Source organism: Silurus meridionalis, chromosome 14 (genome assembly GCF_014805685.1).
Source record: "Silurus meridionalis isolate SWU-2019-XX chromosome 14, ASM1480568v1, whole genome shotgun sequence".
Lineage (NCBI taxonomy): Eukaryota > Metazoa > Chordata > Actinopteri > Siluriformes > Siluridae > Silurus > Silurus meridionalis.
In genome coordinates this window covers 18,989,834-19,006,582 of record NC_060897.1, presented here as the reverse complement: position 1 = coordinate 19,006,582, position 16,749 = coordinate 18,989,834, and the positions used below count along the sequence as shown (strand labels likewise).

Below are 16,749 nucleotides of genomic sequence, written 5' to 3'. Positions count from 1 at the left end.
GTAACAATTTAGGAAAGGACCACATATGGCTGAAAATAATCAAATGTCCTTACTATAATATGATGTACTGTAGAATACATATATGATTTAGCATTTGTACTAGATATCATTACACTATTATACTACTGTGTGCTTGTACATCTATACATCTATATGGACTATACATTTCCAAATACTGTAATTTATTACAATCAAAATCCACTAGTATGTCAATGCAACAGTATACAGTACAGGACAATGCAGTGTTATATTAATATACCGCATTTTAGATCATATCAGTCTTGAAATGAGTTTCGAAAGTTGAGCTTACCTGCAGGCGTGACTCACATTCACAAGCCCATTATTATCCACAGACTACAGTGTCACCTGCAGCAGAAGATGTTTCTTTCAGGGTTCTTTCACTTAACATTAGGAAATTATACACTCAGCGCTTGCATCACTCTAAAATGCAAACAATCTCCTCATACACTGAGGCACCGGTACTGAATGACGTTATTTATAATATGAAGTGTTTACGACTTTAACGGAGTGTATGACTGTGTTTCTTGGCTGCCCTCAGTGCTGATAGATATATATATATATATATATATATATATATATATATATATATATATATATATATATATATATATAATTTTTTGTTGTTGTTGAAACCATGTAGTATCTATAATCTAGGATAATTAAACCACTTTTTTCCCCCCAACACACCTTACATTCCAAACAGACACTGAAACAAAAGTTACTTGTAAGCCATCTAGGCTGACAAAGCATGCCGCTTTATTTAGCACCTTCATCCTGCAGTAACAGCATTTATAGCTCGGAGCAATCTGTCTCTGAACAGAACTCCAGACAATTCAGGTGAATTATGAAATGGGTTTGTGGCTTGGAAGTTAAAGCTTTTCCCACTGGTGGCTTTGATTACAGGATCGGGCTGTGGTTAAAAGGAACGTGTTTCTAAAATCTCTGTAGCTTCGTCTAATTCATAAGAACCAGAACATTTTTTTTGTAGAAAGCAGAGTGGATTGAGTTAAAAAAGTTTATTAGACCTAATGTAATAAAAGCAGTATTTTAAAACAGAGAGCCTACTTTATTATCCAGTCTGTCTGTTGAATGGATTTTTTTGAATGCACATACATGAATCAAGCGCCTCATACTGAACAATTCGGTACACTTTATCCTATAATACAAAGATAGACAGACAAACAGGCAGACAGGCATATACACTTTATAAACAAATGTTTGTGGACACCTAACTATAAGGTTGGTATTTGCTTATTGAGCATCGCATTCCACATTTAGACCCCATTCGCTTATATAATAGCCTCCACTCTTCTGGGAAGACGATTTAGATTTATAGCAGGACACTCAAGATCTACTCCAACCCATTATTACAGCCTTCTTTCTAGCACAAATGTCTTTATATAGTTACAGAATATCTACTCTTACAAATCTTACCCACATGTTTCATCTTAATCTACAAATCACATTGGAGATCATTTTGCAATCAACTACACAGATTTATTTCTGATTTAAATCACTATATCACAATTCAGAGGGGTTGAAAGTTTAAATACAGTATGTAGACTCCATTCATAAAGTCTGAACGTTTCTTTAATAACAGAAATCGATGCAATGGTTTTAAAAGCCTCTAATTTGCCAAGGATTTGCAGCTATAAACGGCTTTAAAGACAAAGTGCCTCTTTATCCTTAATATCATGGAAAAATCCAAACAACTCTACCAAACCGTTTAATTAAAAAATATACACTATATTTCCAAATGTATTGGGCCACCTGACCTTTCCTGCTATATGTGATTGATTCTTTTCCAAACTGTTAACACAAAGCTGAAGGCACTCAATTGTATGGGACGTCTTTAGATGCTCTGTAATCAAATTTTGCATTTATTAAACTTGAAAACCCAAAACCTGTTCCAGCATGGCACTGCCCCTGTGCACAAAGTGAGCTCCTTGAAGATCTGGTTTACATGCTTTGGAGAGGAAGATCTTGAGTGGACTGCTATAGAGCTCGGATCTCATTCCTACTCAACACCTTTGGGATGAATATAAACGCTGACTGCACCTACAGATCTTGTCACCTACATCAGTACCCACCTTTTGTAACACCCTTGTGGCTGATGAACACAAACATCCATAAGCACACTCCAAAATCTAGTGGAACATCTTCTTAGAAGAGTGGAGGGAATTATAAGAGCAAACTGGGATGAAAATGCTACAAAAATATATATATCATTATTATTGAGTCAGGTTCCTCCTCAGGATTATGTCCCACACAACAGAAGGTTCCAAAAGAATTGTATGTGCACAAACAGTTGGTCACGTTTGAAAGCAAACCATCCCAAGAGTGAAGCATGGTGGTGGTGGAAGGATGTTTAGTGGAATTCTGCTAGAAAGCGACTGGTAAACTTCTGAAAATCGATATCAGGAGGAAGGTGAAGTATCTAGAATCTCTAACATTCTTCCAAACTTTCAAGTGGTTTAAAGGCAACAAACTATCGGAGTGGTCAACATAAAGCTCTGACCTGAATCTCAGAAAATGTGTGGGCATAACAGAAAATTTGTCAGAGCAAAGGAGGGCTTGAATCAAGAGTTAGCAATCAAAAAGCAATTTCAGTGTGAAAAAGTTTTAGTGTCAAAGTGTATTAACTGAAAATCTAAAAAAAACCAACTCTAAATAGCGAATTTTTTTCTATGACCTTTAAAAATGAAGTAGACACAATAACTGATTTAAAATAGGAAACGAAGGACTTGAGCCTAAATGTAATAAACGTTCTGCTAAGGACATGAGATTAATGTCTAAGGAGAATAAGTTGCTGGCTAATAGGGAAAGTGAACATTTATGGCATTTGGCAGACATCTTTATTCAGACCTGGCAGAAATGACGAGTCTATTAATGAATACACAGTGGGTCAGGGACTAAGCTACTGTCCTTTGTGCACATTTAAGTACGTTGTGAACATGTATATCTGTAGGTTCGGTTGAAGAAAGTGTGCGATTCGGCTTTTAAGGCATCTAGGGGAAGTTTATTCTTAAATCTAAGTGCCAGAACATAGAAGGGCCTTGATGCATTGCTAGATGATCAGCAAGATTGCGAAGCAGTGTGGTTTATGAAAAGTGCTTTGAAAGAATTTAACACTCAATCCGAACACTTTTAGTTATTATGAAATGGATTTTCTTTTAAGATTGTCCCCATTTCATCCTGTCCAGTTTTCCCAGGCTTCTAAAAAAGTCCCCCCATGTGTTGGATTTGTGCCTAATGTATTTTTGTGTTAAAAGCATTTGACATGCTACCTAGCAGAAAATATGAGTTTAATACCGTTGCTGTATATGGTATAAGTGGATACTTTGGTGCATATACAACATTGCAGAATAAAATATATGAACATTAAATTGAAATTGCAGAGATTTTGTATTAGAAGACACCAGACCTTGTTCCCCAGCATGGAACCTCCTTGGTCACTATATTAAAAGCTACTTCATATCTTCCTATCAGTTGGCAATGAAATTCATCACTGTGGATGTTGGAAGCACAACTTACCCAGCAGGCATTTCTGCAGTCCGACACCGTTTTCTTCTCGAAATATGGGACGAATCTTTTTTTAAAGCAAGCGCAATAAAACATCAGCGTGTGATCATCAGATTGTGTTTTATTCCTCTGTACAGCAGGTGATGAAACTTTTAGCTAATTTAGAAACGTTAACACAAGACGATTGTACACGGTACAACGTAAACAGATCGTACAAAGTGAAGCCAAATAGCTTCAGGAGCTGAAACGTCCTCTGCCTTTTATCAACATGGACAATATATTTGGATTATATTTCACAGAAGAGCAATGTACAGGCCTAAGGATTTCAAATGAATTGTGTTGAATGTATTGGGAAAACATTTATACCACTGCGCTGCTGAATTCTCAAATCTGGTTCGAAAGGCATGGATTCGTTTTCTATAGCAGCAGATTGGAAGGGAACGGCGGGTATGATTCGGATCACAGGTTTCTATTCCGTTTGCTCGGTTCGATAAAGCATGCGTTCTACAGCAACGGTCGATTCACAGTGATTTTGAAGAGCTAATAATAAACACAAAAATGTTGCATTAGTTAACAAAAGAAAAATAACTGGCAAGATTTATTTCACATTGATGGGACTCCAGTGTCAGTGCTTTGTTACGGTCAGTAGGTTCTCCTCTATGAGTGAGCCTTCAGAAAATTGTGCTTTCGGATTTCTCTCTAACATGATCGAATGCTTTGAGAGCATCTGATTACAGTTCGAACCGGTTCTAATTGGTCTTGTGGATGTTCCACCATCTAGAAAACGGTTTAAAAGCACTCCTTTGTTAACAACTTGAAAATGATAATCATGGCCAGACTGCAGTGGTATGAATGGAATAAAACCCTGTAAACAGCATGCCCGGGGTCTCCCTTCCTTTACCATATTGCACACAAAGCATGGAGGGTGACAGAAGAACTGAGATGATGCACATCGATTGCGTCCTTGGAGTCTTCGGAGCCACAGTCTATAGCTTTATTTCCCAAAAAAACCTTCACAACAGGACAGCCTGGAGTTATGTAACGAACGAGAAAAGCAGCTTACCCCTGCTGTATCCTTGACATTAATACAAGGCTACGGCCTGTGCTTCAATGTAAAGTTTGGCACTTCTCCCCGAACCTTTTGCTAGAGATTTTAAAGCGTCTCGCAGAGCAGCCGCTGTATACCATGACCCTGAGCGGGACACCACGCTTACTCAAGATGAATGAAGTGCTGCTTTCGGCCGCGTGCTTTCAGCAGTCTCTTACGATTATTACTTGTCATGCAGTGTGACACGCCCCTAATAAAATCCTGACTGGATTCTGGCACACACTAAACGATAACCGTGTCAGATTAAACGCAGATAATATAGACCTTCGATTACTACATCCATGGTCAGGTCATCAGTGTGAACCGAAACGTTCTGAAAAAGTGAGCTCGATGTAATAAGGATCTATTTTCTGTCCATTCCTTCGGTCCATTTTTTTGCATAATCCTATGCCACGCTCCTATGCATGGCCTTTAAATGTGTTTATGCCAGATCCTTTCTTTTTTATGCCAGCCGTCTGCGGTTAATTAAAGAATTAGACTGGCAGTGATGATAATTCATTATAATGATTTTAATGGCAGTGAGCAATCATGTATTATGAACTATGGCGACGCCTACTTTTTGAGTTATTTCGCCCTTCTTGTGCCGTAGATTGGGGTCTGAAACGAACAAACAAATCGACCAGAACACAATCACTACATTAGCAGCCGTGTGAACATGACGGGCGAGACAGATTTAAAAAAAACCCACACACACATACAGACAGACTGTGGGCACTTCAACATTTGGAATAAGCTCCAGACTGAACACAGAGAGAAATACTAATATTGCACTCGTTTTCTTTTGCATGTAAGGCCGTCTGAGCAAACGGGTCACGTAAGGCCGCGTCCCATTTTCACAAAGTCTGTTAGTCGGATTAGTGATGAAATGGCTGATCCTTTTTTTTTTCTGGGGTGAGTCACATCGGTCCGTACAAATCCCCCGTGATATTGCGCATCAGTTTCTCGTTCGGGTTCCATGTAGATCCTTGTTGCTTGGGAGGCCGGTGTAACGGTACACTTCCTCCTTGCTCATTAAGACGCCTTAAATAGTTAATTGCACGTTTCGCTTTCAGTACACAGCAAAATCCACGGGACTGATTCTTGTAACTGACATATTCGTTGTTGATTGAAATGTTGCACTGGTGCAATACAATTACATCATCAGCAGTGTAGCTTTAATGCTTAGGAGTGCAACAGTGAAATGGACAGATGCCTCCTGATGTATGAATGCAAACAAACAAACAATAAGATTTGTGAATGAATTCTAATGTTCTTCCGATTGTAAAATAATGCCCACAGCACTGAATTACTGCCTTTTCGCCTGTTTACTTGTCTGCGGACATGACGGCTGGTTTCACTGAACCTTTTTCAACCTGCAGTGTAAACCAGGATTTACAGCATCGCAGTGTTTCTGGTCCTCAAAAATTTTTCTGTAGTCGATCTTAGGCTGAAAGCACAATAAAAGCCACTTGACTTGATTGAATATCCCATTAAACCCTAAAGTGCTTGTGTTGAGTCTTAACTCTTAAGGTATGAAATTAACATGTACAGAAACCTCAGCGACGCAAACAGCTTTCAATCCAGTGTAAAAAATAAACAAATATTTGGATTTTCCAAGCCTTATATTACATTATAATATATACAGACTGCAAGGTCTTAATTCTACATTCAGTATAATTGTTTATATTAATAATAATAATAATAATAATAATAATAATAATAATAATGCATTTTTACTGTATTATCCTACTAATTACTTTATTTATTTATTTATAATAATCTACATATATGTTATAGTGTATTTATATATTTAGACTATTTTTTAAATGAATAAAATTAGCATTAAAGGCTATAAAGATATTTATAGGTTAATGCTCTGTAAATGTTTTGCATTCAATTCTTATATATTGCATATGATGATGATGATGATGATGATGATGATGAGTGGCTGTTACAGGTTTTTGCACGCTGTTGGATTTTGCTGTGTATTCCCGCCACTGCTGACTCTCTCCTCACTTGTTGCGCGCGACCTCAGCGAATTCCGTTCCTGCTGAAAGGAGTGAGTCTGCCCAGGCTTATTTCCGCCGAGTCCGTGACCACGACATCCTCATCTTCCTCTTCCTCCTGGCGCGAGAGCTGAGAAATTCGGTCGAACGTGTCCTCGTGGTCCGTGCACTCCACCACGTTGGGGATGATGTTCACGTAGGCGTCGGCGATCTCCTTGTGCACCAGCGTGTCGTGGTTGTAGGACACGAACTCGTTGCTGATGTTCACGGTCTCCACCGGCGTCTTGGCGCACAGGCGCCGGCAGCCCAGCAGGCTCGCGAACGCTCTCCGGAACTCGGCGTTGAACGCGTAGATCACAGGGTTGAGAGACGAGTTTGTCCAGCCGAACCACACGAACACGTCGAAGGTCGTCTCGCTGACGCAGGGCAGGCCGGCACGCCGGTCACCGCTGCTCTCCCGGCGTCTCGCGCAAAACGGCACCATGCAGTTGAGGATGAAGAACGGAAGCCAGCAGCACACGAACACGCCCATGATCACGGACAGGGTCTTTAGCACTTTGGTTTCGCGGTTGATGGAGGTCTTCAAACTGCTGTGCTGTTGCTGCTGCTGCTGGTGCTGCTGCTGGCACACGAGCGCGCGGCTGCCGCTCCTGCAGCTCTGCGCGTGCTCCGCGGCGCGCTCGAGCGACGCGATTCGGCCTATCTGCATCTGCGCGATCCGGTAGATGCGAGTGTAAGTGACGATCATGATCGCCACGGGGATGTAGAAGCTCACGAGCGATGAGGAGATGGCGTACTCGCGGTTCAAACTCGAATCGCAGTTGTTCTGCTCCGCGTCGGTGAGCGCGCGTGCCGTGGCGCCGGTGCCGTTAAACCCTCGCACGATCTCCGCTCCGCCGCTGGCCTTGTGCCAGTTCAACTGGATCGGTATGAACGAGATGAGCACAGACAGAGTCCACGTGACGCCGATCATGACGAACGCGGCGCGCTGGGTCATCTTGCGCTCGTACCGGAAAGGGCTCGAGATGGCCCAGTACCTGTCCACGCTGATCACGCACAGGTTGAGGATGCTCGCCGTGGAACACATGATGTCAAACGTGACCCAGATGTCACAGAAGGCGCCGAACGGCCAGAACCCGGCGACTTCCGCCACGGCTTTCCATGGCATGACGAGCACGGCCACGAGAAGGTCGGACACCGCGAGGGACACGATAAACGTGTTGGTGACCTTGGAGCGCAGGTGGCGGAAGCGCAGCACGGCCGCGCACACCAGCACGTTGCCGAAGAGAGTGCACAGCACGAGCGCCGAGAGCGCGCATCCGGTGAGCGCGCGCAGCGCCAGGTCGCGGCGGCCGCCGCCGTCCTCCTCGTCCGCCTCGCTCCGGTTCCGCATGGCCACGGCGCAACGGGGTCAGGTGAGCGCGCGCAGCGGGTGCAGCGGCGGCGCCGCGGCGTGCGTTCCGCTTCCAGAGGCGAGCGCGCGCCTGGGCAGTCCGGCAGCCGCCCATGCCATTTTTCTAAATTCTAATTATTTTCATGCAAAAACAAAAGTCACAGCAGAGTTTGTTTAATTCCACGAGAAAGAGTTTCCGTGCCACCTCTCTGCTCTGAGCGCGCGCGAACTGAGAAACAGATCCGCTTCACAAAAAGAGAGAGAGGGAGAGGGGAGGGATGGAATAGAGAGAGAGAGAGAGAGAGAGAGAGAGAGAGAGAGAGAGAGAGAGAGAGTTAAAATATAGAGCTGGGGAGAGAGGGTGAAAGGGAAGAGAGATGGAGAAAAAAACAGAAAGAGATAAAAGAGGGATAGAGCGAGAAGGAGAGAGAGACAGAAAGTGTTTGCACAAAAGAAATTGTGTATCATTCTTTTGTTAATATGTCAAAACAGAATTGAACCGAATTTAGATCTTCCACTTCAACTCATGTAAACCATATCTTCACCCTTCACAGGGGTTCTGTCATGCTGGAACAGGTTTGGGACCCTTGTTCAAGTGGGAAATTTCATGCTAGCATGTCCATACAATTGCATGCCTCAAATTTTGTAGGAAGAGTTTGGGGAGGAATCACATAAGGCTGGAAAAGTCATGTGTCTCATCTGTCCAGGGTCTCCTGCATCTGAAGAAAATGGACAACTTTGGTCCAAAGAAGGAACTGTGGTGAGGAGAAAAATGTCTCAGCATGCACATAATAAAACAACCAACCTTGAGGTGGCTGAGCAACAACTGACCACAATCAGTTCAAGTAGGATAAAAATATTTTCAAAAAATTATATATTTTTTTATTCTAACTACCAAATTTTTGCATAAACGTTCATGAGAAAGAATTTAGGTTCGATCCATTCATAACAAGCTCGATAAATCGATCCCGTGCTCAAGTGTCAAAAGTCTGACGATTTTTATAGCAACCTCCAGGAGCTTACGTTGGTATTTAGATAAAAGAACAGGCTCTGTTGCCATGGAGATGACATCTAGTGCTCATCTTCTTAAATCCACCCCCCCCCCCCGATCCTTGGAGAAATGTTTGCCCCGCAGAACTTCCTTTTTTGTGAGTGGAGACGTGAAACAATTCCGCACTCCTCCAAGCAGGTTCATAAGTTAATATTTGTTCCTTTATCCGCTTTACCAATGATTTTTGGAGCTCGCTGTGCCTTCGTCCATGAACCTGCCACACTGAGGACCTCCTCCGCAACCATGTGTAAAGATTTCTGGCACACCAGGCGACAAGGGTCTCGAGTAGGTTAAATTTCATTCGTCTGTTTAGTGAAGAGTAAAGACAACATCAGGTCTCGAATTCGTATTCATCAGTGTGGCACGGCAAGCACGCCGCAGTGATCACACACACACACACACACACACACACACACACACACACACACACACACACAGAGTACAGGTTCATTGATTAAATAGGCAAGGTCACAGCACACGAGTATAAAAGCACAGAAAAGCCCATGTGTCTGGTCCTTAACAGCACCGTATTAACAGTATGAAAGACAATATTATACTCCAGGACAGAAATTAGCGTGGCACAAAAAGAGCGGGCATTCAGAAAACCAACTCAGGAGGAAAAATATACGTTAAATACAATGCATTAGACCCCACGTGAGCACATACCGGACATAAGAATATGGTGCACTCTAGTGGCCACGGTAAATGAAATCATACACAAGTGTCCAAAATGTGCCTTTTTTTAAAGTTCGACATTTCCACAACGTTGGAGAATTCACAGAAATCCCTACGATCGTAGCGGATTTGAAATGACGAGTCTCACGTGTACATCATTTATGAATTTTTTTATTCCTCTTCAATAATCAACAGAATGAACAGACGCCAAACACCGAAGACTCAATATGGCATTTTCATGACGAGTCCCAGCTGAACGAGGAGTCCGAGTGCAGGGCGGGCCTTGGAGGATAGAAAGGCGCCTTGGCGTTCAAAGAGAGGGGTTTGGATGCAAAATGATGCGGAGCGTTCGAACGCAGATCCGGGAGACAAGACGACGAAGAGGAAGGGTGCGGCGAGTTTAACGCGGAGTCGTGAGAGGCCTGTCTGGAACTTTCCGGAGGGTTTGGAACAGCCTGAGGAGAGTCTTGAGACTGGGTGGGGGTTACGGTGTGCAGTTGAGAGTGTGTGTGTTGAGGGTCCGAGTCAGTGTCCGCGGGGGCAGAGTCGCGTGTTTGGGCATTGCAGTGAGAATTTCGGTGTCTGCGTAACACTGCGGTGCGCGTGAACCCTTTCCCGCAGGTTTCACACACGTACGGGCGCTCGCCTGTGTGCGAACGCACGTGCCGCTGGAGGTCACCTGACCCGGCGAAGCACTTACCTAAAAACAAGCCATCACAGTTACTGCGTTTTGCATACTCAGGGTGCAAAAATTATAAAAACTTTATATATTTTTTCTTAGAAGACTTACATGCGGTACCTTTTTCTCAAAGACAAAATGTCACATTCTGGTAGCAAAAAACTGATGCAGATGCGATTCGCATCTCGTTGCATATCCAACGATACGATACATTAAAGATACATATGAAGCAGCTACTGATGCGTGCGATCCGATTTGCTTCAACACAATGCGATTCAGTGCAATACGATCCAATGGAAAAAATCTGATGCTCTGCAATTCAATATGGTACAGAGAATTCGCTTTATGTCGGGATGTGTTTCAGCTAATTCCACAACACGTGCTGATGTGTATGGTTTACTGACAGGAAGAAGGATCAGTATGATGCAGAAGACCTCCAGTAAAACTGACCAAATAACTACTGTGATGTTTTTCATGATCAGACTCACTGTATTACAGCATCATCAAAACGTTGGAACAATAATAATAATTAAAAAAAAACGTAAGCAAATAGTTAGGAATATATAAATTGGCAGGCAGATGTGTGTGTTTGTGTGTGTTTGTGTGAGCGTGACTCACCGCAGGTCTGGCAGCAGTACGGTTTCTCTCCCGTGTGCCTCATTGTGTGTTTGATTAGTTTTCTCTGCATGTTGAACGACTTGCCACACTGATCGCAGATAAATTCTTTCTCTGAACTGTGAGTCTTCTTGTGCTCCTTCAGATTACTGAGGTTGCCAAAGCCTACACACACACACAATTTCTATTAGAGCCTCTTGTTTTTACATCGAACACATAGCAACACAACACCCCAAACACAAATATTTCCATCTTTAAATAGATTTGTAAACACCTAGTATGTGCTGTTTGAACATCCCATTCCACACTTAATCCCCATTCACTTTTATAATAACATCCACTCTTCTGGGTAGATGTTCCACTAGATTTTGTATTAGTAAAGTCAGGTACTGGTGTAGGTGAGGTGACGACGCCTGGAGTGCAGTCAGCATTCCGATTCATTCCAAAGGTGTTCAGTAGGGTTGAGGTCAGAGCTCTATAGCAGGAGATCTTCCACTCTGACCCATGCAACGCATATCTTAATGAAGCTGGCATTGTGCATGGGGGAATTGTCATGCTGGAACAGGTTTGGGTCGAGTGAAAGGGAAAATTTCATGCTAGTGTAATAAAATAAAAAAAAATAAAAAAATTAAAAAAAGCGAACACTATAACTTATAAAAGATCCAAAAAATTGCCATTTCATGCTTTTCTAGCTACCTTCTTTCATCTTTATCTTAAATCTGCACAGCATTTAACAACACATCTAGACACACATTTCCAGCCCGGAGGGCATCGGCTTGTCTCCACGAGATGTACATTTGCTCAGGCCCTTTTTTTTAAAACTGCAGTTAAGACAAGGGATCTATTGGACCGGTGAATTCAAGATTCAAGTTTTTATTTGTCACAAACATAGTTATATATGTGGCATACAACTTGCAGTGAAATGTAAACTCGATCGGACACTCAGAAAATTGAGCATTAATTAAGATAAGACTGTTGTAGTTATCAGGATAATATACGATCATATTTATGATCGTTTAAGAAGTTACCAAATAACTAAAGTAAATACTTAGATAAGAACCAATGCGGTTGCATCTCACTTGGATGTAGCAGAGATACAACACGAGGGGGAAAAAGTCACTGACTGGTTTTAATTTTGGTCAGCGAAATGGCTCATTAGAGATGTGTGCTTCATCTGTCTTGAAGAGCGTTTTTGTTTTTTATATGTAAGCATTGCTATCACTCCGGCAGCATAATTAAATCAAAATGCTTAGAACGAGGGGTGGGGGGTCAAACGTACAGCCCGATAAAGTCTCTAATCCATCCCACCAAATGGATTATAGATTCCATGGTTTAAAATTAAACTCTGGGGGGCAAAATGGAGCCATGAGCTCAGGGTCATAAACTAAATTGTATGTATGGAATTGAGTGTTTCTTCATTAGCAAGCTAAATGTGTTGTTGTTTTTTTCTTCGAAAGTCTCACAGTAACAGGGATAAACACTGTCGTAAGTGTTCCAGTCTTCTACCCCAAGCATTGTCCCTGCTTCTGCTCTCCAGATATCCAGAACTCTCTTTAATTGGAGACCACTAGGTGCTGCAGCTGGGGATGGCCAAAGGTTATTGTAGAGGGTTAAACTGAAGAACGATGAAGATGGATTTGAACTGTAGTTATTGTGGACGGGATGCAACAACGGCTTCGAGTGACATTGCCATCGATGGACAATCATGGAACCCTAATGAACGAACATTCAGCGTCACCCAAATGAGGATGAGTTCCCTTTAGAGGTCGGTTCCTCTCAAGGTTTCTTCCTCAGATCCTCTCAGGGAGTTTTCCACTGTCACCTCTGGCTCATTCGTTAAACTTATTTACGACTCAGACATTCTAGATATTTATGTAAACCTGCTTTGGTACAATGTTTCTTTTTAAAAGTGGTATAGAAATAACTTTGAATTTAATCAGTTTGACTGAAAAAAATCAGCCTCGTTTTCCCACAAACACCAAGAATTAAGCAATTCGGGAACTTAGCCAAATCGTAGAATGGGAATCGGAGTAGATGAAAAACACGGCCATCTCGCTTGGTGTCAAAAGGTTACCCAATGTGTGCATATGTGCTGGTTGTTCCTGCTCCAGAGGTTTTGTCATTTCTTTAGCTGCCTCATTTAGGGGTCGCCACAACAGATCACTGGTCTGCAAATTTGCTTTGTTGCAGGCTTTTTTTTTTACTGTATGATTTTCCTGATGCAACCTCACAGTTTCATCGAGGCTTGGAGCGGGACATGAGTGTGCACTGGCTTGTGTAATTACCCAGTGGCTGGGCTGGTTCCTTGCTTGGGAAGCAAACCTGGGACATGGTGGCAAAGGGGCAAGTTGGTTTAAAAGAGGCAGGAAAGGGTGATATGGAGACGGATGTGGTGACCCCTAACGGGAGCAGCCAAAAGAAGTAGTAGTAGAAAAAGGTTGTTTGCATTTGTGTGTCAATTTTGCTAATTGCCTCCTTTCAGCATTATAAGTTATCTTGTATAGCTTCAGGATATACAGTCCCAGGTCTAGGATTTAAAGCCTACCGTTTGTATGATATGTTGTTTGTTTTCTTCTCATGAATGATAAAAATCAATAAAAAGGCGTGTAGGAAGATTTCTACTGTCCCCAAAGATAGGATCTGGATCAATAACAAACGTGATCACCATATGGCAGATAAGAAATAATAATTGGTGTATGTTGAGTTATTTTTAGAGGACAGTAAATCTGTACTGGTACAAGCTGCACATTGATAACAGTCATTCATTTCTACAGTTTTGTCCCTTGAGAAGATCAAGTGGTTGCTGAAATGTGAGGGCTGTACTCACTATTGGGAGATACTTGTATATAAGGTAGTATCAAACATTTTACCTCTATTTTCAAAAAACTACTAAATTTATCTACGCTTAAACGCTATCACTTTAAAACTAGTCCCCTTGCACAGCATTACAGCGCTCCCAGCGTTCCTGACACTTCTGGAATGTGTCCTGAAAAGTTTTCTTTTTCTTTTGGATCTCTGCAATGCTGTCAAAATGGCAACCTTTGGGCTGGATCTTTATCTTCAGGAAGAGGGCGAAGTCCGCCCGGAGACAAATCTGGCGCATAGGGTGGGTGCGTAAATGAGATCATGTTGTTTCCGGGGGGAGAATCTCACGTGTGAGAGAGTGTTCACGTGGTCAGAATAGGCATGCTGCCTAATGAAGGTCAGTGCTCCATGTGACTGTGCGTGCAGAGTAAAGCATTCATAGCGCTTGTGTTAGCCGCTAACCAGGAAGTTGCTAGTGGGTAATGCAAGCGCTATGGATTCTTTAGCGTTTTATGTCCAGCTTTAAGAATTTCTCTAAAAAGGAGAAATAAGTAGAACAGTTAAGAAGAAGAATTTTAGAAAATTCAATATTAACAAACATGAAATTTGTGCTAATTTTCAAACCCTTTTTTTGTGCAAACTTCAAAAACACTGTGAACCTCAGCAGGCAAATAATAAACAGGAGACACATCCTTAATCACTCACTTTAGCACTGAAAACAGCTTTAACAGAAAAATACTAATTAGCCCAGTCCTATTTCATCACTTTTGCATTTGAAAAGAAAATCTATTTAGCAGCTAGTTAAAAAAGAAAATGTATTTGAAAAAATATGAATAAACTGCTTAAATAAAGTAGCTAGCAGAGCTAATCACCAGCTTAAAACACAAATATACAATAAAGATTCATTTGTAGCATCAGATTGTTTCTTGAAGTCTTAAGACGTTTATTTTGTGGATCCAAGTGCAACAGCACACTAATGGCTGTGAGAAAAAAATATAACAGAATGGTATAAAGAAGAGAATGCCTCGGATAATCACACTAGTCTTTCATATAATTATTCACAATTCTGATTCATTGTCGAGCCATGGATAAATATACATTATGTTCAAATGTTTGTGGACACCTGAGCATAGTTTTTGAACATCTTATTCCACATTTAGTTCCTATTTGCTGTTATAATAACCTGCACTCTTCTAGGAAGATGTTTCACTAGAGTTTGAAGTGTGTTTGGGGAGATTTGTGCTCATTCAGCCATAAGTCAGGTAATAATGTAAAGAGCACTCTATAGGCCACTCAAGATCTTCCACTCCAAACCATGTAAAGCATATCTTTATGGATCTGGCTTTGTGCACAGGGGCATTGTCCTCCTGGAACAGGTTTGGGTCTCCTCATTCAAGTGAAGCGATTACATCCAAAGAGATCCTATACAATTGTGTACCTCCAAGTTTGTGCTAACAATTTGGGAAAGAACCACATATGGCTGGAAATTTGGATGTCCCAATACTTTTGACCATACCGCGTATGCAAGGTCTCCCATCCAACACCAACAGCTTTTACTTATAATGCAGTTTGTTGCAGATTCGAACGTTCTTTATCTTTCCGTTTGCTTCTTTCCTCTCATGCTATTTTATATATGTTGTCAAAACCTATTTGTATAATCTTCGCTGAGATTATCTACTCACGTGCTTTATAATCTGTCTAAACCACCCAGTGCATCCAAACAGACCAGTTTTTGTAAAACTCGCTTTTTCTCAACCTGCAGTTTTGCATTATGCCTCTCTAGTGACAGAGGAATCTTTGTGGAACTAATAGTGCTTCCAGAGACTATTCTGAAAGAAAAAAATACTGGGAACAAGATGCTGGATGGAGTCATGGGGCATCACATATTTGTATACTCAATGTAGAGTTGCCATCTGACCTAACAAGATGTGATTGAGAGTCACGTGTGTGTAATGGATTTGGATTATATGTTACAGCCCATAATGCTAAAATGGTTTGCCAAATTGGTTACAAACTATAAAAGACATGACTGCATTTGTATTTACTCCAATTTCTGTGAACTGGCATCCTTTCACTTCTTACTCTCCCTTATCACTCACCTAATTAGTTGAATGAAGTCCACCTGGGTGAACTTAAAGTGTCGATCTCAATATGAGCACACCTGCAGCTTTAAACAACACCGGTTCTCTGGTTTGATGAGACCCAACAATTATAACTTATTACCATGAAACATGGTGGTGGAAGCATCGTGCTGCGGAAATGGCTTTCGTGAAAAACAAAATTTTAAAAACTGGTCAGGGTTGAAGGAAAAAGGGCTGGTGAAAATGAAAGGATGGAACCAAGTACAGTTTCTTGTTTCAGCTTTAAAGAGACTTGAGAGAGAACCAATATTAATTCACTGATTTAAAGCACTTTTGTCTGTCACTCTGGAAAAGGGTGTCTGCTAAATGTTAATGTAAATGAGTGCTTTTGTATCTCCATCCAAGCTGCCAAATGTAACTAGTAATAGAAAGATCAAACTCGTGTTGACACAGTGGGGTAAATGCAACCAACAAATGTGTGTATGTATATATATATATATATATATATATATATATATATATATATATATATATATATATATATATATATATATATATACAGGAGTGCAGAATTATTAGGCAAATGAGTATTTTGACCACATCATCCTCGTTATGCATGTTGTCTTACTCCAAGCTGTATAGGCTGGAAAGCCTACTACCAATTAAGCATATTAGGTGATGTGCATCTCTGTAATGAGAAGGGGTGTGGTCTAATGACATCAACACCCTATATCAGGTGTGCATAATTATTAGGCAACTTCCTTTCCTTTGGCAAAATGGGTCAAAAGAAGGACTTGACAGGCTCAGAAAAGTC

General features: G+C 41.5%; 2 protein-coding genes across 5 annotated transcripts in view; both read right to left on the bottom strand.

Annotated features, from left to right (window-relative positions):
• Window positions 1-3,646: 3,646 nt before the first annotated feature.
• drd5a (dopamine receptor D5a) lies at window positions 3,647-8,303 on the bottom strand. The gene has a single exon (XM_046866382.1). The coding sequence runs from the start codon at window positions 8,027-8,029 to the stop codon at window positions 6,662-6,664; it is 1,368 nt and encodes a 455-aa protein (XP_046722338.1). The 5' UTR covers window positions 8,030-8,303; the 3' UTR covers window positions 3,647-6,661.
• A 1,607-nt stretch (window positions 8,304-9,910) lies between these two features.
• The window catches only part of zbtb49 (zinc finger and BTB domain containing 49), a 26,702-nt gene continuing 19,863 nt past the window's right edge, over window positions 9,911-16,749 (bottom strand). For 3 of the 4 annotated variants that reach the window (XM_046866378.1, XM_046866377.1, XM_046866379.1), the window contains exons 9-10: window positions 11,053-11,214; window positions 9,911-10,455 (exon numbers count right to left, since the gene is read on the bottom strand). In XM_046866378.1, coding sequence (XP_046722334.1) covers window positions 9,992-10,455; window positions 11,053-11,214 — 626 coding nt within the window. In that variant the 3' untranslated portion in view covers window positions 9,911-9,991. The other variant, XM_046866380.1, reaches the window with a different exon arrangement.

Bases quoted from the DNA above. Each gene is read 5' to 3' on its own strand.
- drd5a (XM_046866382.1), bottom strand. From the start codon at position 8,029: ATGCGGAACCGGAGCGAGGCGGACGAGGAGGACGGCGGCGGCCGCCGC.